This window comes from Paroedura picta, chromosome 3, assembly GCF_049243985.1.
Source record: "Paroedura picta isolate Pp20150507F chromosome 3, Ppicta_v3.0, whole genome shotgun sequence".
In the NCBI taxonomy this organism is placed as follows: domain Eukaryota; kingdom Metazoa; phylum Chordata; class Lepidosauria; order Squamata; family Gekkonidae; genus Paroedura; species Paroedura picta.
The window spans coordinates 124,844,764-124,864,224 of NC_135371.1; the positions used below are offsets into that span (position 1 = coordinate 124,844,764).

Sequence of the window (19,461 nt, forward strand, 5' to 3'; positions counted from 1 at the left end):
CATCCTTGCAAAAGACCTGCATGGCAACTATACTGGACACATAAAGTTGTCTTACTTGTAGTCCAGCCACTGGTCAGTTACTGGACTGTCCAGGTCTTTGGAGAACAGCAAACCTGCAGGAATATGGAGGCTTCCACCCCTGAATACTTATCACCCCTCATGGGGTAGCCCAGCTCCCTGGACTCTAACAGTCGAACACTATTCCCTGTTTGCTTTGTGAAATAATCTCATGGCAACAGTCAGTTAGGTCTGGAGGGGGAATGGAGCATGCATTAACTAAGCAAAGTCCAGAATGCATGCCGGCCCTCCTAGTCCTCAGTGGCTATGGCCACTTTACCACAGTACAACCATTTCATTTGAAAGAGAGGATCCAGTAATCAGCCATACCCTAAAAGTGCCCTATACACTTTCTGAAAAACTCATCCAGCACCACAGGAAATAGTGGTGGGCACCATAGCACCCATGGGAGTCAGTTTGAGGGACCCTGCCTTAAAATGTTTTCTGTTTTTACTCAGAAATTGCAAGAAAACATACATTACAAAAGAAGATTGCAACAGGCACAACACACATCTAGCACTGCCCTCTCTTAATTGAACACACAGGAATGATTTCTTCAAGTCAAAAGAAATGCTGTTCAATTAACATAACAGACTTCCAACAATTTCCACTAGGTGTCACCAGAAACCAGAAAGTCTTCTTCATTCCAGTACATTGCGGCCAATTACATCATACATTTTCTGTAAAAATGAAGATCCTTTTATTTTAAGTGGTTTTATTTTAAGTGGTTTTTCACCTCAAGGCACATTTGAAGACAATATACTAATTATCCAGTCTTAACCAATGTTGTCACTACAAAATCAGCATAATGAGACAGTGTGGTATATTCAAGAGGGTAGTCATGTTGGTCTGAAGTAGCAAAACAAAAATTGAGTCCAATAGAACCTTTAGATCAACAAACATTTATTCAAGGCACAAGCTTCTGCATGCATGCACTCTTCCTCAGAGAAAAAATGCATTTTGTCTGAGGAGGAGTGCACGCATTCGAAAACTCATGACTTTGTGTGGTCTGTTGCATGAGATCTGGAAAGATTTGGTTTCAAATCCCATGCATGGGTGACCTAAACTTACATCACAGCTGTTGTCAGGACAAAATGGGGAAGTAAAGGTGCCTATAATCTATTCTGACCTCTCGGGAAAATGGCCAGAATAAAATTTCACAGGAAGAAGGACAAAGTAGCATACATGATATGAATAAAATTTCATTGAAAATACATAATTTGTGTGAAGCTATTTGAGAAAAAAATTAAAAGAAGAATAAATCAAATCAACACAACCTTAGGAGACTGTGTGTAAATATTCAGTATCCAATGTTAGTGAGACACCCAGTTGTGATATCATCATAAGGGATGCCTATATTTCACATATGAACTACTGTAACCGCTTGTAAGACTGGATTGTTAGAAATAAATTAATATCATTTCGTGCCCAATTTTGTTTCTACTTTTCATTTGATCTAACTGGAGTAATGGCAATACATAACAGATGCCCAGAGTCAGATATGAGATGGATGAGATCAAACAAATTGAAGCTGAATCCAGAGAAGAAAAAATTGCTGGTTGAAAATTTTACTAGATCACAGGGGTGATATTCAACTGATCAGGTTCCTACTCTGGAAGTACTCTTATATCCTGCATTGCATAGAGACACAAAAGTGGCACCTACAGCTCACAGCATCTTCTGCTAACTGTGGCTGGTGTGCTTACTGTGACCCTTTATCTGAAATGATGGTTTTGACACAGATAAGCATGATTCAATAAAGCAGAGGCTTGACCACTGCAATGCACTTCATATACACGCCTGAAAATTAGTACAGAATGTGGAGAAGAAGCTCTAAAAGGCCAATGCAATTAGCATATGTTTCAAGGGTTCAAGGATTTTAAAGGCTCCCTTTTATTTCTGGACACAATCAAAAGTGCTGTTGGTGATATATCTGTACCACATAGTGGCTCTTCTATATGACTGAGAAGACCCACTATGGGTTGAGTGGTGTCTGGGCCTTGTCCAGGTGTCTGGACACCACTTCTGTTCCACGGGCCATTCCGGATTGGGCTGGCCCCTGGAACGGCCGCCCCCAAAACTCAGCTGCAAGGCACGTGCACTGCCTCACAGCCACTAACTCTCCAGCCACCACCAAGCCCTGCCTGGTTTGCTGTTCCATCTGGCCAGAGGCATTGCTGGAGCCTGCAAGGTGGCAGTGCCTGTGAGGCAGCGCAGATGCAGAGGTGGCGGAGGCAGAGAGGAGGCGAGGCAGTGGCAGCAGAGCCTCCGACACAGCAGGGGAGCATGTGAGGCGGCAAGCCAGTGGCAGCAAAGCGCCGCTGGAAGCTGTGAGGTGCTGGCAGCAGCAACACCGAGGAGTGCCAGCTTCAAGGCTGCCACGCGCTCACCCCTGTACCTCGGCCATGGAAGGTGAGAGAGGGGCAGGGAGGCGCACCTCGCCAGTGCTGCTTCTCCCCGCGCATGCCACCTCCCCCCCCCAATGCTGCACAAGTGCCCACTGTATTTACAGCTGTGGCAGGCTTTCTTGCTAGTGGCACCATAAATGGCCAGAAAGACTTCCTGCTCCCATATAAACCTACTCACTAGACAAGATTATCATGAGGGATTCTCCTCCAATTAATCCCATCTTCAGAAGTAAGGTGATAATCTCTGGAACTTAATGTATTTTATTTTGTTCCCACTAAATCTCTTCTCCCCAAAATAAGCTCTCTTTTTGGAGGGGCATAATTCTTGGTATGGATTTTGGCTCCCACCCTCCCCTTCTGGTGTAAGTAATTATACTGTTTGAAGATTTTAACTGGTATTGCAACTGGATTTTTGGTGTTGACTGCTGAATCTTTTGTTTTACCTATTGTACTGCCCCTCCTTTATTTTTTTAAATTATGAATGCCAGGCCCTAGGCAAAAGGGCAGCATAGAAACTTTTAGTCCACGTATATGGGCAGAAATGTTTAATGCCGCAACTAAGATCTAGGTCTGCAGATTCAAGAAAAATTTGGAAATTTCTAAGTCACGGTAGATTGTATGAGATCTCCTACACTAGGGTTTTTAAAGGAAATCTTTATACTTATTTTGTTATAATTGTTCAAACAGTTGGTTTTCCATCAATGTTTCTGTATTGACTAAGACTGTCCTTAAATATACAAGGTTTTCTTTTTCTGTATTGTTATTGGAGTTGGTCAAGGACCGCAATAAATATTTGATTAGATACAGTAAACAATACTGACTGATTGTCCAATGGTCTGTTTCCATGTAAGAGAACTTCATGTGAGTTTATTAAGCAACTGCCATGATACTATTAAGGCCTCTGTTTATATGTGGAATCCATACCATCCTGCAATTGTTAAATGCAATATTTCAGAAACTAAAAAAAAAGGATAGTAAGAGACTTACTTTGATATCAAAACTGCAGCTGCGTCTCGAGCCTTGTCGCTGACAACTAGGTACGACTAGAAAGAAAAACAAAACTGAATTAGAAGACTCGTACATCCAAATGAGTCAGGATGAGTGAAAACTGGAAGGGGTGCTTCAGTGCACACTCTCTACAGAGTTAACCTAGCATATATGTGGTGCAAGACAAATCAGATTCGGTAACCAATTGTCCCCTGCCTGTCACTGCTACCAACAGACTTCTAAACCCTGGGGTTCAGGTCATCCATTCTCTCTGTGACAAGAAGCATCAGATCTTCTTTTCTCATTCCCAAATAAGCAGCAGCTAATGAAGTGGAACGGGGGGGGGGGGGGGGTGACACTCTGACTGAAACGATATCTTGGGGGCCACCAATACCCACAACATTAATCCTGAAGCAGTGGAAATGCAATTCTAAGCCACACTAGAAAGAAGCATTGTTGGACCTAGCTATAGTATTGTTTCCCAAAAGAGACAGCCATACATTTTCATTTTAAAAGTATATTTTATAAACATGTATTTAACATGTGGTGGGAGTTATTACTGTTCTCATCTTACAGAGGAAGCATTCAGATTAAAAATAGTGATTTGCCAAAAAGCACACAACATCAGACACCGTGAAACTCTAATCTAGGTCTGCAAGGCCCAGTTCCAACATGCTGTCATCTATAAGTCCAAGGAAGTAAAGGTGTACATTTGCTTCATATTACAATGCAAATTGACTGGCCTGCAGAGAGCTGCAGTAAGATACAATATGCATTCCAGTTTCACAAGCACAAGAATATGATTACAAATTAAATCAAATAACACTCACTTTTGCAACTGTGAGAATGCGATCCATTATTGGTACTCGAGTACATCCTTCTAGAGAGGAGAGATTTCCATCCAGCCGTGCCAAATCAAAAGGGATCAAGCATGTTACAGACAGCCACAACAAGAGCATGTAGCGAGTCTCCCAGGTCTAAAAAAGGCACAGAAAAATATTTTCTTTCTTTTTATGCAGAAATGTAACATCCTATAAAATATATAGTCCATGTTTCCAGAACAACTGCAACATCAATGTGTGAAAACTATCTTCAAATGCAAAAAACAGACTATTTCTTTTGCAGAAGAAAGATGTAGGGAAAATAAGACCTTTATATGGTGATCCCACTATTATTTGGAAGGACAGTTCTGAAATAAATCTGAGTCAATGGTGGCTTGCCATGACAAAAGCCTGAATGCCATCTCAGTGATCCTTGCCAAGCATATCTGTGGTTTCTGAGGCACGTGCCAATAAAGGGAGAAGCTGCCTTGCTCAAAATAAACAAACAAATAGAAAGCCATAAATAGAAAGTCCCCCAAAGTAGGGATTTGCTTGCAAATTTGAAATGACATTTATCCAAATAGTCAAAAAAGTGCAGATCAAAAGAATGTGCAATGTCATTTTCTAACCAAACATGTGTTAATACCCAGCCCTTTTCTATCTGTTCCTATTTTTCTTAACGGACTGTAGTACAGCTTTTGTTTAAGTATTTTAGGTGTGTGAAAGGCAAAGAACTCACCTCATAGTCTTTTGGATTCTGACGCACAAGCATATCTAAGACAGGATGTACATCGACTACTTCATGAGGAAACAGCCGCAGAAATGTCTTATACCCTCGCACCTAGGCATATAAAATTTTTATAACACCTTAACAACTATAGTCACAAAGAATGTTTGAATGTATTTTGCATACAGTGGTCTGAATACAGCAATTGGTGAACTCCATTGTACAAGATTTGTAAGACATCATGACTTGCTTGTGCTTTACGGGTGTTGTATTCAAACAAACCTGCAAACAAAAATCATGGCCTCTTCTAAACCTAGCAGAATCTCAGTAGAACCTGGCCTCATGCCCTGGCCTGATAAAAGTTACCTAGGCTCGACCCAAGCCAGGGCTTTTTCAATCCTGGTCCCAACTTGGTGGAATGAGCTCCTGGGAGACCTGAGGGCCCTGATGGAACTTTCGAAGTTCCATAGGGCCTGCAAGTCAAAGTTCTTCTACCAGGTCTTTGGTTAAGGCTGGGATGGTTAAGATCTGGGCTCCCCCCCCCCCTTTTTCAGTGAATAAGATGGGCAGAGCTCCCCTTTAACCCCCCCCCCCCCATAAGATGTTTCATCTGTATGAGCTGGGGAGGGAGAGGGTTTAGCCACTACCATCTTGAATTAGTTATGTTTTATATGTAAGGAGTTTTATGGTGGATTTTAATGTGGGTTTCCTTTATAATTTTTTAACCTCCACAAACCAGTCAATGGGAATGCCTGGATAGAAGCTGAATTACAAATAAATAAACATTAACCAAATTTATTCCAGTACAAGCTTTTGCAAGTGAAATCCAACCTTTAATATTGGTGTTGGTCCATGTTAGGTCCATAAATAATTAGACCACAACCCTACAGGATTTTCTTGCAGGCCAAGACATGGACCTGGCTTGCCTGATGGAGTCCTGGGTGCCCCGGGTCAACTAACCACACCCGGGTTTTCTGCCCTTTGCCAATCTCAGACAAAAGGGTGGAGGGAGGGTCGTAATGCTAGTTTGAGAATCTTTTTCTTTCCAGGTGCTCCCCATCCCAATGATCCTGGAAATTGAATGTCTAGATCTCTTGTGGCACATAGTGGAGTGTCTGGCAATATGCTGTACCAAACGCCTAACGCATCAGCCGATGCCCTGCCAGACTACTTGGAGTTCGTCGCAGAGTGGGCTGTGCAGCTCCCCGGATTCTTAATTCTGGGGGACTTCAATGTCAGAGATGAATGCTTATGAGATGGCAGTGGAGGCCACCAAGAAGGAATTCTATGCAGCCTCCATTGTCTCTGTGAGCTTGCACCTGGCACAACTTTTTAAAACAATTAGATCATTGACATTCTTAGGATTTTCCCAAAGTTCTCAATTGGATATTAGTGGTGAGGCTTTTGCAAGCTACTTCGTGGAGAAAACCATATGGCTCCGCCAGAACCTTCCCTCTGGGCTTGAAGCAAGAAGCCAACTAGAGGCTTCTCAGAGTCCAATTTTGGACCACTTAGTCCACTCTCCTTGGCTGAAGTGGACAAGGCCCTGGCAGCAGTCCAGCCAGCCACATGTCCTCTTGAGCCATGTCCTTCATGGCTGATCAAAGCTGGTGGTGAGAGAATCTAGGGGCCCCTCTTAGAGATTTTAAATCTGTCGCTGACCTCAGAGACATTCTTGGAGAGGTTGAAAGAAGCAGTGGTGCAGCCTTTACTGAAAAAGCAAGAGTTGGGTCCTGCTGACTCGGCCAGTTACCACCTAGTCTCGCATCTAGCATGTCTGGGTAAGTAACCAAATGGGCAGTGGCAGGACAGGGCAGTGGCAGAGATACCTGGAAGAAACATCAGTACTTGATCCTTTTCAGTCTGGCTTCTGACCTGGCCATTGGGTGGAGACGACCCTGGTCACCTTGACAGATGATTTCCAAAGGAAGCTGGATCTAGGCAGGTCTGCAGGCAGCAGCATTTGACATAGCTGACCATGAACTACTGACCCACTGCCTAGCCAAAATATGAGTTAGGGACACAGCCCTGAAATGGCTGGAGTCCTCCCTCCAAAATCGGAGACAGAGGGTGGCAGCAGGGGAAAGTATGTTCCATTCTAGGGCCCTGAATTGTGGGATCTAATAAGGAGCCATTCTTTCCCTGATGCTATTTAATATGTATATATGCTCCCTTACCCAGCTGATCTGCACTTTCAGGCTGGGTTGTCATCAGTATGAGGTTGACACCCAGCTATTTCTGTTAATGAACAACCATCTATCAGTGGCCCGAGAAAACCTGGCCAGGTGTCTAAGGGCCGTGGCAGATAGGCTTGAGACGAGTTGGCTGAAGTTGAATCCAGCCAAAATGAGGTTTAGAAGAGGCCAAGATAGATGGGCTAACACCTAGAGAAACGTGTGATACAGCTCCCTGCACTCGACAGGGTACAACTAATATCAGTGCCCACTGTCAGGAGCTTGGGTGTGATTTTGGACTTCTATCAATGGAGGTCCAAATCATGAAAACAGTCCACCTGGCTGTTTTTTCCATCTGCGCCAGACAAGGCAGCTGGCACCTCATCTCTCAAAGCCGGACCTAGCCAGAGTGATCCATGCAACAGTCTCCTCTATATTAGATGTCCATAACTCACTCTACACAGGTCTGTCCTTGAGACTGCTCCGGAAGCTCCAAGTGGTTCAAAATGCAGTGGCACAAGTCCTGACAGGGATTCAGCAGAGAGCACATATAACAACAGTACTTGCTCAGCTGCACTGGCTCCAGATTGGAGGCTGAATCAGGTTCAAGGTGGTGGTTTTAACTTTTAAAGCCCTAAACGGTCTGGGACCAGCATGCCTATAGGACCACCTTCTCCCCTATAATGCCCCAAGAGCATTATGATCCTCAGACCAACATCTGCTCAAGATCCCTGGCCTAAAAGAGGTGAAGTTGACCTCAGCCAGGGCATTTCTGGTCCTGGCCCATATCTAGTGGAATGCACTCCCAAGAGAGGATTAGAGCCCTGCAAGACTTAAATCAGTTCTGCAGGGTCTTCAAGACTGGCTGACTGTGGATATACTATCTCTAGTGAAAGATAAAAGATTTATGCAATCTGAAGAGAAACCAGAGTATTTGTGGATATATTTTCTCTAATATACTGCAATTTAATGTACCTTTGAAATGATGTAGAGGAACTTGAAAGAAAGATGAACTAGAGAAGGTGGAGATGCTTCATCTCGGATAATACTTAGTATTGAAGTCAACATCCACTCTAGAAAGATGAGGGTAAGGGGGGATGGGGAGAAAATATAAACATTAGCCTGAAAAATACTTAAAGTCACACCTAGTTTTTAAATAATGCGTGTGTCTTATGGCTAAGTCTTAACAAGAATGCAAAAGTCAATTATAGGACAGTTTTGCCAGACATCTTTGCTGTAGAACTCTTTTTAAGTGGATCTGGCACACACTTTTCTGTACCTATTTTTGTACATCTTGAAACTGATTCCATATCCAGCATCATCCAATCCACTTAAATCTACAGCACATCCTACGGATTCGGGCTTTTTCCATCTAGAACTGAATTTACCCATCCTTTTTATTTCTTTGTTGGTTTGTAGGTACCAAACACCTAGTCTAATAAAGGGGTCTGGGGAACATGAAAACTTCTTTACTGTTTTATGATGGTGTGATTGGCCCTAATAAAAAGGTTATCAGCTACTATTGTTTTTTTAGAGCATCTTGTGGTGCAGAGTGGTAAGGCAGCAGACATGCAGTCTGAACCTCTGCCAATGAGGCTGGGAGTTCAATCCCAGCAGCCGGCTCAAGGTTGACTCAGCCTTCCATCCTTCCGAGGTCAGTAAAATGAGTACCCAGCTTGCTGGGAGGTAAACGTTAATGACTGGGGAAGGCACTGGCAAACCACACCGTATTGAGTCTGCCATGAAAACGCTAGAGGGCGTCAGTCACCCCAAGGGTCAGACATGACCCGGTGCTTGCACAGGTGATACCTTTACCTTTACTATTGTTTTTAGAATTTCTCTACAGACCAACTGGGTTCCTATACTCTTAGTCTGTTTTAAAATGGGCATGTAAATAACACAAGGCTTGAATGGTATGCTTATTGCAACATAATAACATCCAGAGGTTTGATCTTTAGCACCTCCTCCACTTCAGCAAACCCAGGGCACTCAAACTGTTAGATTAGACTTCAGTGGTTCCCTTCTAGACTCCTGATAGCTGAGAACCACCAAGCTTATGAACATGCTCTGAGACAGGAACCGTGAGCTAACTCTTAAAGTTGCCAAATATACATGGTTGGCTATTAAAATTAGAGGATCCCATATTAGCCCCAAAAAGCAAGTTATATGTTTATTTTATTACACTGTATTAACCAGCTAACTGTACAATTCTAATTAATTACATTATTTTATTATAATTGCTATGGTTTTATAGGAAGATTGATTCTGTTGCTTATGTTTCAATATATTTCTTAATATCGTATATGCTATTTGATATTCTGATCAATGAATTAATTAATGAACTTACAGGTGTGGTTTGGCTCTGCCAGTCACTCCTAAGACCTCTGTGTACCTTTGGGCAACATCGCAATGTATACAAATTAGCTGCAACTTATTACACAAGAGGATAGAATAGAAGCCCCATCTTCAAATGGTAAATACTTACCCATATTCCAACTCCACTGTATTATTTATTTTTAAATGAAAGCACTTACAATATGGTACAAACAAAAATGTATCACTTTAAGATGACATACACAGTATAATTAAGACAAAATATGGTAGAACATTCAGGTTAAATGTAACACTCAGAGCTTATGAAGCTAGGGAAGGTAGCAACATTCTATAAAAGCAAATGTAATTTCAGTGTATTTTATTTTCCAGTGTAAGAGACACATCCAGGCTTGATTCTTCCTAACCTCTTTTGACACTGTCCCGGTCAGATTGTACAGAAGACTCTGAAGTGGACAAACTGCTAGGGTCAGTGAGGGCAACCACTTGTCCCCTAGATCAGGGGTAGTCAATCTGTGGTCCTCCAGATTAGCGATCCCCAACCTGTGGGCCACAGACCACATGTGGTCCTTGGACTAATTGGAGGTGGGCCCCGAAGGACGCCTTCTCTCCCCCCCCCCCCCCGGCCCTTTACTTCATCCCCCCCAGCCCTTTACAACACACTTCATTGTTGTGGCATGTCTGTATCTTATTTTGAAGGGATGTTTAAACATTACCATAGCGATCAGAGAGCGCTAGGGCAGTGGTTGAGAGTAACGGAGTAAACTACCCCCCCCCCACCGGGCGTTGAGTAAAAGGCGTTGAGTGGTCCCCGGAGAGTGGTCCCCGGCGTTGAGTGGTCCCCGGTGATAAAAAGGTTGGGGACCACTGCTTCAGATGTCCATCTGGACAAACGCTGGCAGGGGCTCATGGGAATTGTAGTCCATGGACATCTGGAGGACCACAGGTTGACTACCCCTGCCCTAGATCCCTGTCCGTCTTGGCTGCTGGATAGGAGGTCAGCTCAGGAACATTATTAATCTCTCCCTGTCTACCGGGGGAGTTCCCTGAGCCGCTGAGGGAGGCAGGGGTTCATCCTCTCCTTAAGAAACTATTGCTGGATCTGCGAGACCCAGCCAGCTACTGCCAAGTCTCGTATCTTGCGTTTCTGGGTAATGTGGCTGAAAGGGCTGCCACGGACCAGCTCCTGGCATTCTTGGAAGAAACTTGGACACTCAACCCATACCAGTTGGGCTCACATCCTGGCCACAGGGCAGAGACAGTGTTAGTAGCCTTGACAGATTATCTCCATCCCAGCTAGATTGGGGTGGTTCAGCCATCCTCCTGCTGTTCGATCTGTCAGTCACAGCTGATGTAGTCGACCACGAGTTGTTGGCTCGCTGCCTTGCCAGGGCAATGGGGACAGGGGGCAGCTCTTCAATGGAGAACTGTACACAGAAGGTGGCAGTGGGGGATGAGCTGTCACACCCCTGTCGACTCCCTCGTAGGATCCCTCAGGGGGCAGTGTTTTCCTCCACCCTTTTAAACATGTTTATGCACCCTCCAGCCCAGCTGGTTCAGAGTTTCGGGCTGGGTTGTCATCAATATGCAGATGATACCCAGCTCTATCTCTTCATGAACGGCTGACCGGACCCCCCTCCCCCCGGAACCATTTGCCAAATGTTTGGAAGCCGTCGCTGGATGGCTCGAGCTGAGTCGCCTGAAACTCAACCCCTACAAGACAGAGGTCCTATGAAGGAAGAAGGCAGGTCAGGAAACCCATTTGCCCACTCCAGCCAGGATACAACTGAACACCGCAGTCCTGGCCAGAAATTTTGGGGAGACACTGGATGCATCACTATCCATGGAGGTACAGGTCATGAAGGTAGCCCACCAGGAATTTTACCATCTTCGGCAGGAGAAGCTACTAGTGCCCTACCTGTCTTCTGAACACCTAGCCATGGTGATCCATTTGATGATCAGAACTGACTTCTATAACACGCATTATGCAGGCATGCCCTTGTCCCTGACCTGGAAATTACAGCTGGTGCAAAATGTGGCTGCTAGGGTCCTCACTGGAACACTTTGGAGAATCCATATCCAACCAGTGCCGAGGCAGCTGCATTGGTTACCCGTTGTAGCCTGGATCAGGTTCAAGGTTCTGTTTTTGACCTTTAAGGCCCTTCACAGTCTGGGACCCACAAATCTGAAGGACCACCTGTTGCCTTAGGCCCCCCCCCCACAGACCTTTACACTCTGTGGGTAGTAACTTGTTGGTGATCCCTGGTCACCGAGATGTCTGCCTGGCCTCAACCAGGTCCAAGGCTTTTTTGGTCCTGGTCCCAACCTCTTGGAAGAGCTGAGGGCCCTGCAGAAGCTTCCAGCATTCCACAGGCCTTACAAAACAGAGCTCTTCCACCAGGTCTATGGTTGAGGCTGGGACATGGAAGATAAAATGGGCCTCCTAGAAGAGACCACCACCGGGCCAGATCATTGCCACTGGTGGCTTGCCAGCAGTCGTGGGCTCCTATGACGCACTAAGAACAACCTCAGTGGTTGTGGGGATGGGAAATAGTTTTGCCACCAGGATGTTTTATTGGGGACTTTTCTATTGTGTTTTCATGAGGAGTTTCTATTGTGTAACCTGCCATGAGACAGCTTGCTGGGAGCGGCGGGAAATAAAATTAATAAATAAAGATGTCTCACTGGTGTTACCCAGTAAGATGTCTCACCATCTGAAAAGAAAACCAGGTACAATCTCATTAAGGGTAGGAACAGCAGGCCAGTTCATAACCAGGTAGGCTGTCTGAGAGGAAATAGTTTTATGTCTCTATCAATATCCAGAGCACTGGGAAGCACTGCTTCCCTTGGAGGAAGTAAGAGAACCCAGAGGTTTCTACAATCAAAGTTAGGCTGTGACCTCTCATTTCCCAAAGAGAAGGGTGAATGCAAGACTGGAAGCACCACCCCGTGCTTTTTGTGCTGCTTGTTTCTAAGTATTTTCAGAGATGGTCTCTTGACATTACCCTGGATGCAAGTAGAACACCAGAAGGTTGTGTGGTGCTTTCAATCTAGCACTAACCCTCCCTTTGGGAACTAAGAGATGGACATGAAAGAGGACAAGACACTGCAGTAGGCTCTGGGGTCAAGTGATTCCTGGAAGAAATACCTGAAAGTAAAATGCATCAAACCTCTCACTTTTCAGGGAATCGTCTCTTGGAAACATTTTGGGAGTGAATATACATGGCAAAATGTTCCAGGAGGAAGAAGGATCCCAAGCATCATAGCCAGACAGAATCAAATGCCCCAGGCTGAAGTCACCTCTTACAAAACCTCTTCAATCATTGTCTATGGAGAATGGAAGTATAATGTTCTAGAAAAGTTTATATGAGAGACCAAAACCAAACCTACCTAAATGTGGGTCCAAAAGGTGGGGCTGCTCCTGATATGTGTTCATTATAACTAAAAGAAAAAAAATCAGTTTCAGTGAAAATAATCAGTTTACTGATGTTACTAAATGCTAATAAACCTGGAGATATGGAACTAAATTATTAAGTCAGCTGTGTATACATCCCTACACAGAAACTACTGTAGCTGTTTTGTTCTGAACAGCATGTAATTGTTATGTCAATAAGACAGCACCATTAAAAATGAAACCCAATGATTAATTCAAGGTTAAAACTTGACCTCCTTCTGCTTATGCAAAAACACACATGGCGGGTTCAAAGACGAGGGGAGAGCAGCTTCACTCCCTTGCAACCACCTAACCCTTCAGTCCCAAGTCCCCAGCCTCTTGCTAAAGCACCTTAAACTCAAGGAGCAAATGCAGCCTAAAGGGAAGGGAAATACACTTCTGGACCCTAACCTATTACTGGGACCAGGCGGGTTGTCTTAGAAGCAGCTCTATGTAACAATGAGACATACGTGACATGGCAGCCCCCACCAGTGACTTCAAAACAATGCAGTGCTGCAGCTGAAAAATAAAACAAACTAAACAAATACCCAATGTCCTACTTACACCCATGTACTAAACCACTCAAGTTTCTAGCAGAGACCCATACTTGTATATCCCTGTTCCATCCTGCATGCAGTTAGACACTAACATTGTAAGTCTATGACACAGATGGTAAAGGCTACTAACATCGCATATATTACGGACAAAATGAATTTCTAACAATGCAGCTGATGTGGGAGTATAATTCAATTATTATTAAAGCATTTCTATTGTGGAAAACTGAACAATCCCTAGGTGGCAGTTCAAGGCCATCAAAATATTTGAAAAACTCTGTTACAAATATGGCAGCTCTCTAAAACACTCTGACCATCCTTCTTTTACTGAAACAGAAGTCAGCAATTTTTAATACTATGAACCATGACTTAAATAAAGATAATCCATTTCTTACTAGCCACAATTAGCACGACTAGGACAATTATTAATACCAGTTTACATCTATTGTGAATAGTTACTATGCATGCATTATATTGTTGTTGTTGTTAGGTGCGAAGTCGTGTCCGACCCATCGCGACCCCATGGTTAGTACACTTTTTGCATTTCACAGTTTTTTAATTCCACTATTCACAAACTTTCCATTCTATATTCACAAATATACCACCAGCATGCATCTGATAACAATTTTTATGCTACAACACCATCCTGAGAGTAGGCCCAGATAAGTAGACCCGCTTAGTAGTCCACTGTAAACCAGTAGCCTTAAAAAAAATGTTTCTTTGGTTCTAGGAGGCATCCCAATAATTTAGGACCTATCATTTCCCACAAATTTTGTACAGCAATAACTATGCTTTCTATTCATTTTTACTACAAAATCCAATCCTAAATGCCTCATTTTCTCAAAATTTCATTAAAGCTGTGACCACTGTATAGTATAGTATAGTATAGTATAGTATATATAAATAAAATAGGATTAACATATCTTTTATCACTAGAACAAAAACTTCTAACAGTTGTTCTGTAGAAAATTGTTCAATGAATTAATTATGGTAATTATTAAACTTACATTATTGTCAAACTTATATTATTGTTAGCATTGTTATTGGTAAGTTATGTGGCAACTGTTATCCATTATATGATGTTCCATGTATTCTGTGATGTTCCATGTAATCTGCCCTGAACTGTATGGGAGGGCAGTATAAAAATCTAGGTAAGTAAGTAAATAAATAAATGGCAGGAACTTATTTATTTATTATACTTATAGGCTGCCATTCCTGGCCTGCCATCTCACAGCAGGTAACAACAAATAAAATGCAATACAAGTAAAAAAGATAAAACCACACAATTCCTCAATCCCAACAAGCTAGCCACAAACCAAAAAAACCATCCTACTGCCCCAGTCTGGCAGATCTCTAGGGATGATGTTGCCAATAGGAGACATCAGAGGAAGGGCAAGATCTTCTGTCAGCCTAACTTCATCCAAATGCCTAGCAGAAGTGCCCTGTCTTGAAGGCACTGCGGAACTGAGTTAGTTCTGACAGTGGCCTTAGCTCTTCCAGGAACTCATTCTACCAGGCAGGGGCCAGGGCCTCAAAGCCAAACTTCATGTGGGCCAGTGATCACCAACCTATTTGAACCCACAGAATGAAGGGCCCTGTGAGGGCATAAGGACATAGACAGCCCCTCAGTACACTTCATGCACATGTGTTTTTATGTTATACAGCAAAACATATCCTGATCTGAAATAGCAAGCTTACATTTCATCTGAAATAGCAAGCTTACAGATCATGACTACAATACAATCATTGCAGAAATACTAAGCACTTCAACAAAATGTCTAGGTACTAAGGTGATCTGGTGCCCGGAATCTGGTACCATAAGACTTCTTTCTATGCATGCTAAATATACATCTTAGCACATATGGATCTCTCATGTGTAAAGTTTTCATAATGAATCATGATGGCCATTAAAAAACAGAAAGAAACAAATGGTGCAAATAAAAAGAACCTTTTATGGTTTTATGATTTTATGAATAACCTCTACATGATATGATAGAGATTTTAAAAATTATGCATGAGATAAAGATGAGAAAGAAGTGCTTTTCTCTCTTGCCACAATACAAGAACTTGTGCGCACTCAATGAAATTAATGAGCAATAGGCTTAGGAGACATCAAAAGTACTTCTTCGCCCAAATATGAATTACCATGTGGAATTCACGACTGCGGGAACTGGCGACAGCTACAAGGGGACTGGGTAAACAAATGGAGCAGTAATCCATCAGTGGCTATAGGCCACAATGTGTAGGTACAGCACTATGTCTGGTGCAGTGATGCTCTGTATTATGGGTACTTGGGGAGATATAATTGGGAGGGCTTCTGGCTCTGTTGCTGAACTTCCTGACGGCACCTGGGTTTTGACCACTGTCTGACTCAGAGTGTTAGACTTGATGGGCCACTAACCTGATCCAACATGGCTTCTCTTGTGTTTTATATTTTCAGATACAATCATAGAATTATACACTATTCACCTGTAGCAAAAGGAGTGAACAAAGCGCTAATGGCATTCTTTCGAACCAGAGAATCTTCTGAAAGGGACCAATGATAGATTTGTAAAAAACAATTAGTGAAAACAAGAATATTCATGCAGATCTGTACTAATAAGTTTATTACAGAACTAGCTTCAAAGCCCGTTCCTAAGAACGGGCCTTGAAAGGGCCCCCTCCCCTGGCCAGGCAGCTTAAGGAGGCTTTGGGCCACAGCTTGCGGCAAGATCAAGTGGGGTGGGCGGGAGCTGGCCAGCTTGTTAGCAGACAGGATAGAGCTCTTTAGCAGGTAGGAAGCAGGCCGGGAGGCCCTCGTTAGCAGGCCCAGCCTATCATGCTAAGAGGCCTTCATTAGCAAGGCCTCCACCACGACCCTTTGCCCAGAGTCCTCTCCCCTTACCTGCTGCTGGCTCCAGGCACTGAGGCCAGTCTGAGAGCAAAGCTAGAGTCCAGGGACGGAGGGCGGGAGCTGTAGGGGCAGGGCCAATCAGGGTGCAGCCAGCTTTTCTGGCTGCACCCTGATTGACCCTATGCCAACTTGGACAGCCGGACATGTCCAACCCCCCAGGCTGTTTCACAAATATATAGAGGAACCATGGATAAGTATTATACCAGAGCAAAGTTTGTACAGCAAGACAGTTTGTGGCAAACATGCTTAATACTGATTGAGATAAAGAATAACAGAAACAAGAATAAGATAATTTGCTGAGATTTTAGACAACTTCAGTGGATATTTCTGGATTCATACTGGTAATGAAAAGGTTAATAAATAATTGATTTTGACAACATAATCATGGTTTCAGGATCTTGAACTAAAGACCAGATTATTGTCTTAGTACTACAGATGGAAGGGCAGAAGGATTAGGCAAAAAGACACTTGCTTATCTAAGACCACTATGACTAACTTCTTGTCAGATATTTATCAAAATCTAAATACCATGTTGCAATATCAGCTGTACATTACCAAAATTGAAAATACATACCTTTAAATTTCTGAATTGCAGTTTCTTGTGATATCAAATCCTCATGCACTAATCTGAGACTGTTAATCAACTCCCGTGCTTCTTTACTCTCTGTAAAACTCTCAAGTATGTTTCCCCTGGCAATGACATCAGGCTCCAAAGTTCGATTGTCCTCCTGCTCAGGCTCACCACCACCATTAATCTCATTTAAAACCATCTTCTGTTTCAACAATTTCTTCTCTGGCAAAACAATAGTAAATCAGCATTTACTGTGACGATTAAATGAATTTGCCTCACCTCTCACACATAATCGCTACAATTCAAAGCAAGTTTCTGGATATAAACACACATACATTCCCCAAATATCCTTGAAAATATAAAAGGAAAATGTTCTCTTATACTGCCTCAAGTATGACATGTGCTTTGCCACGCTCCCATCTGACCCCAATCCTGGCAATTTCCAGACAGAGATTTCACTTTGCTTTCATATCCAAACCGTAGCAGCTTTTTTTGGTGCATCCATCCCATGCTGCTCCTGATCACGCACTTTTCAGATATTCTCCTGATTTGATATGATTTTTCCCAAACCTGGTTTAATAAGTTTTGAGGGAAATTGTAGACACAACACCCCTGTGTACTGCAAGGTTGGAAAGGTAAACAATTTTAAGGTTCCATCTATATCACCATCATGTTCCTTGCCTCTCCCCTGCCTCTTTCAGCTTTCATTTCCTCACATACCACTGAAATACTTTTTAAACTACAAGATCATATATATAGCCCTATAATGATCTATCACCACCATCTACTAGTTTGCCTAAATCCCCATCTTCAATCCTTTGTAAAAATAAGCTGTAACTTTTCTTGCATAGGTTTGCATATCTCTATAATGAAGAGACTTACGATTTTTATGAAAGCTGGTGATTAAGACAGCTAGTAGATCACAGGACAGTTACAGTGAACTAGCAGTTCTTGATACCTCATTGTAATTGTTAATGTCTCTGCATTTGCAGCAGGCAGTGACAGTGAAGTGGAGAGCCCTTGCAGTGTGGATGCAGCAAAACTCTTGAGATGTTTTCTCCATACTTCAGAAGCTAGAACTTTGCCATGGAATAATTCCAGACTCACTAAAGTCTGGGGTTTATGCAGAGTTCATTCCAAGCTAGGTCAAAACAGTTAATGCATTTCTGAAAAAATTAAACCAATAAAATAATTTTTAATTTAATGTTATTTTTTAAGAAGCAAATTTACATGAACCTTCACTGAATGTAATATGCAAGATGTGTATCATAAATATTGAGAAATTACACCCAAACTGGTAAAGGGGCCCTGGGCTCAAACCTAGTGGAAAGTACAAACACATGACCAAGAAGAAACGTGCCATTGAGTCCCAATCAACTCATCTCCACCGCTTCCACAGGCCATTCTAGGCATGCGATAATCCGAGGACAGACTCAGTCCCCCTCCCTCCAGTCTTCCCTTGTCCCACTTGACTGCAGATGAGACGGTACGGGCTGCAGCAGGTTTAGCATCCTTTGCTGAACAGTTTCTGGCCGCACGCGCTGTGGCATCCGCATCCTTTGCCACCCAGCGCCCCACCCTTCCATATCTCCCGCCCTCCTCCCCCCCCCCCACGGAAGCCCCACCATTCCTCGGGCCCCCAGGAGGGGCCCAGGTGCTTCTCCCTCCCGCGAGACTCTCGCTTACCAAAGCAACCACACTTCTCTTCACCGCTTGCCGGGGCCCAACCTCTGCGCTACGGCTCCCCACACGGGACAAACGAGCCGCGCCGTCAAAGGGCCTCGTCTGAGAGGAGGCGGAGCCTGGCTGAAGAGGAAAGGAAGCCACGAAAGTGGCCGGAAGCTCAGAAAGGAAACGAGGCAGGCAGGCGGGCGGGAAATTGAAGGTTTTCCCGCCCCCGGAAGGAGTTCCGTTTTCCTACAGCTCCTCCTCTGCAGCATTGGAGATTTCTCGTCTTGTATATAGATGAAAAGCGTCAACTGTCCGCGAGGGTTTTTGTTCTGCTCCCGACTTGTCTCCTTTCTGTGCATGCCACTGGAAAGGAGCATCCGCGATGCGATAAATCCAGACTAGGCTTAGGAAAGCACCCTCATAATTCTAGAAATTGTTTTCGAAAGCTTAAGAGGGATCAGTGAGCGCTGAGTTGGGATCGCTGTGATAGGGAATCCCATTGATGAAAATATGGTTAGCTTAGGGTTGGGAAAGACATGGAGAATTTGGAGGTGGAGCCAGGAGTGGGTGGGATTTGGGGCGGGGAGGGAAATCAGTGGAGTATAAGTCTATGGAGTCTATCCTCCAAATCAGCCCTTTTCTCCAGGGGAACTGATCTCTAGTCTGGAGACGAGCTATGATTCCATGGGATCCTCAGGTCCCGCTAGGAGGTTGGCTATACAACAAAACAGCATTTAAGGGAAATTAACTAAACTGTTATAGCACTTTTAAAAGTGTTCTTTTAGAATGGAGATTATATATTCTTTTGCTCTCTGAGACTTTTCAGGATAACAG

At 43.5% G+C, this 19,461-nt stretch overlaps 1 protein-coding gene across 2 annotated transcripts in view; it reads right to left on the reverse strand.

Annotated features, from left to right (window-relative positions):
• TBCD (tubulin folding cofactor D) overlaps positions 1-19,083 on the reverse strand; it is a 179,387-nt gene extending 160,304 nt beyond the window's left edge. The window contains exons 1-7 of one of the 2 annotated variants that reach the window (XM_077327561.1): positions 18,643-19,083; positions 16,960-17,178; positions 12,896-12,946; positions 8,150-8,247; positions 5,013-5,114; positions 4,283-4,429; positions 3,453-3,508 (exon numbers count right to left, since the gene is read on the reverse strand). In XM_077327561.1, coding sequence (XP_077183676.1) covers positions 3,453-3,508; positions 4,283-4,429; positions 5,013-5,114; positions 8,150-8,247; positions 12,896-12,946; positions 16,960-17,155 — 650 coding nt within the window. In that variant the 5' untranslated portion in view covers positions 17,156-17,178; positions 18,643-19,083. Of the gene's footprint in view, positions 1-3,452; positions 3,509-4,282; positions 4,430-5,012; positions 5,115-8,149; positions 8,248-12,895; positions 12,947-16,959; positions 17,179-18,642 lie in introns of those variants that run through there. The other variant, XM_077327563.1, reaches the window with a different exon arrangement.
• Between the last annotated feature and the right edge of the window lie 378 nt (positions 19,084-19,461).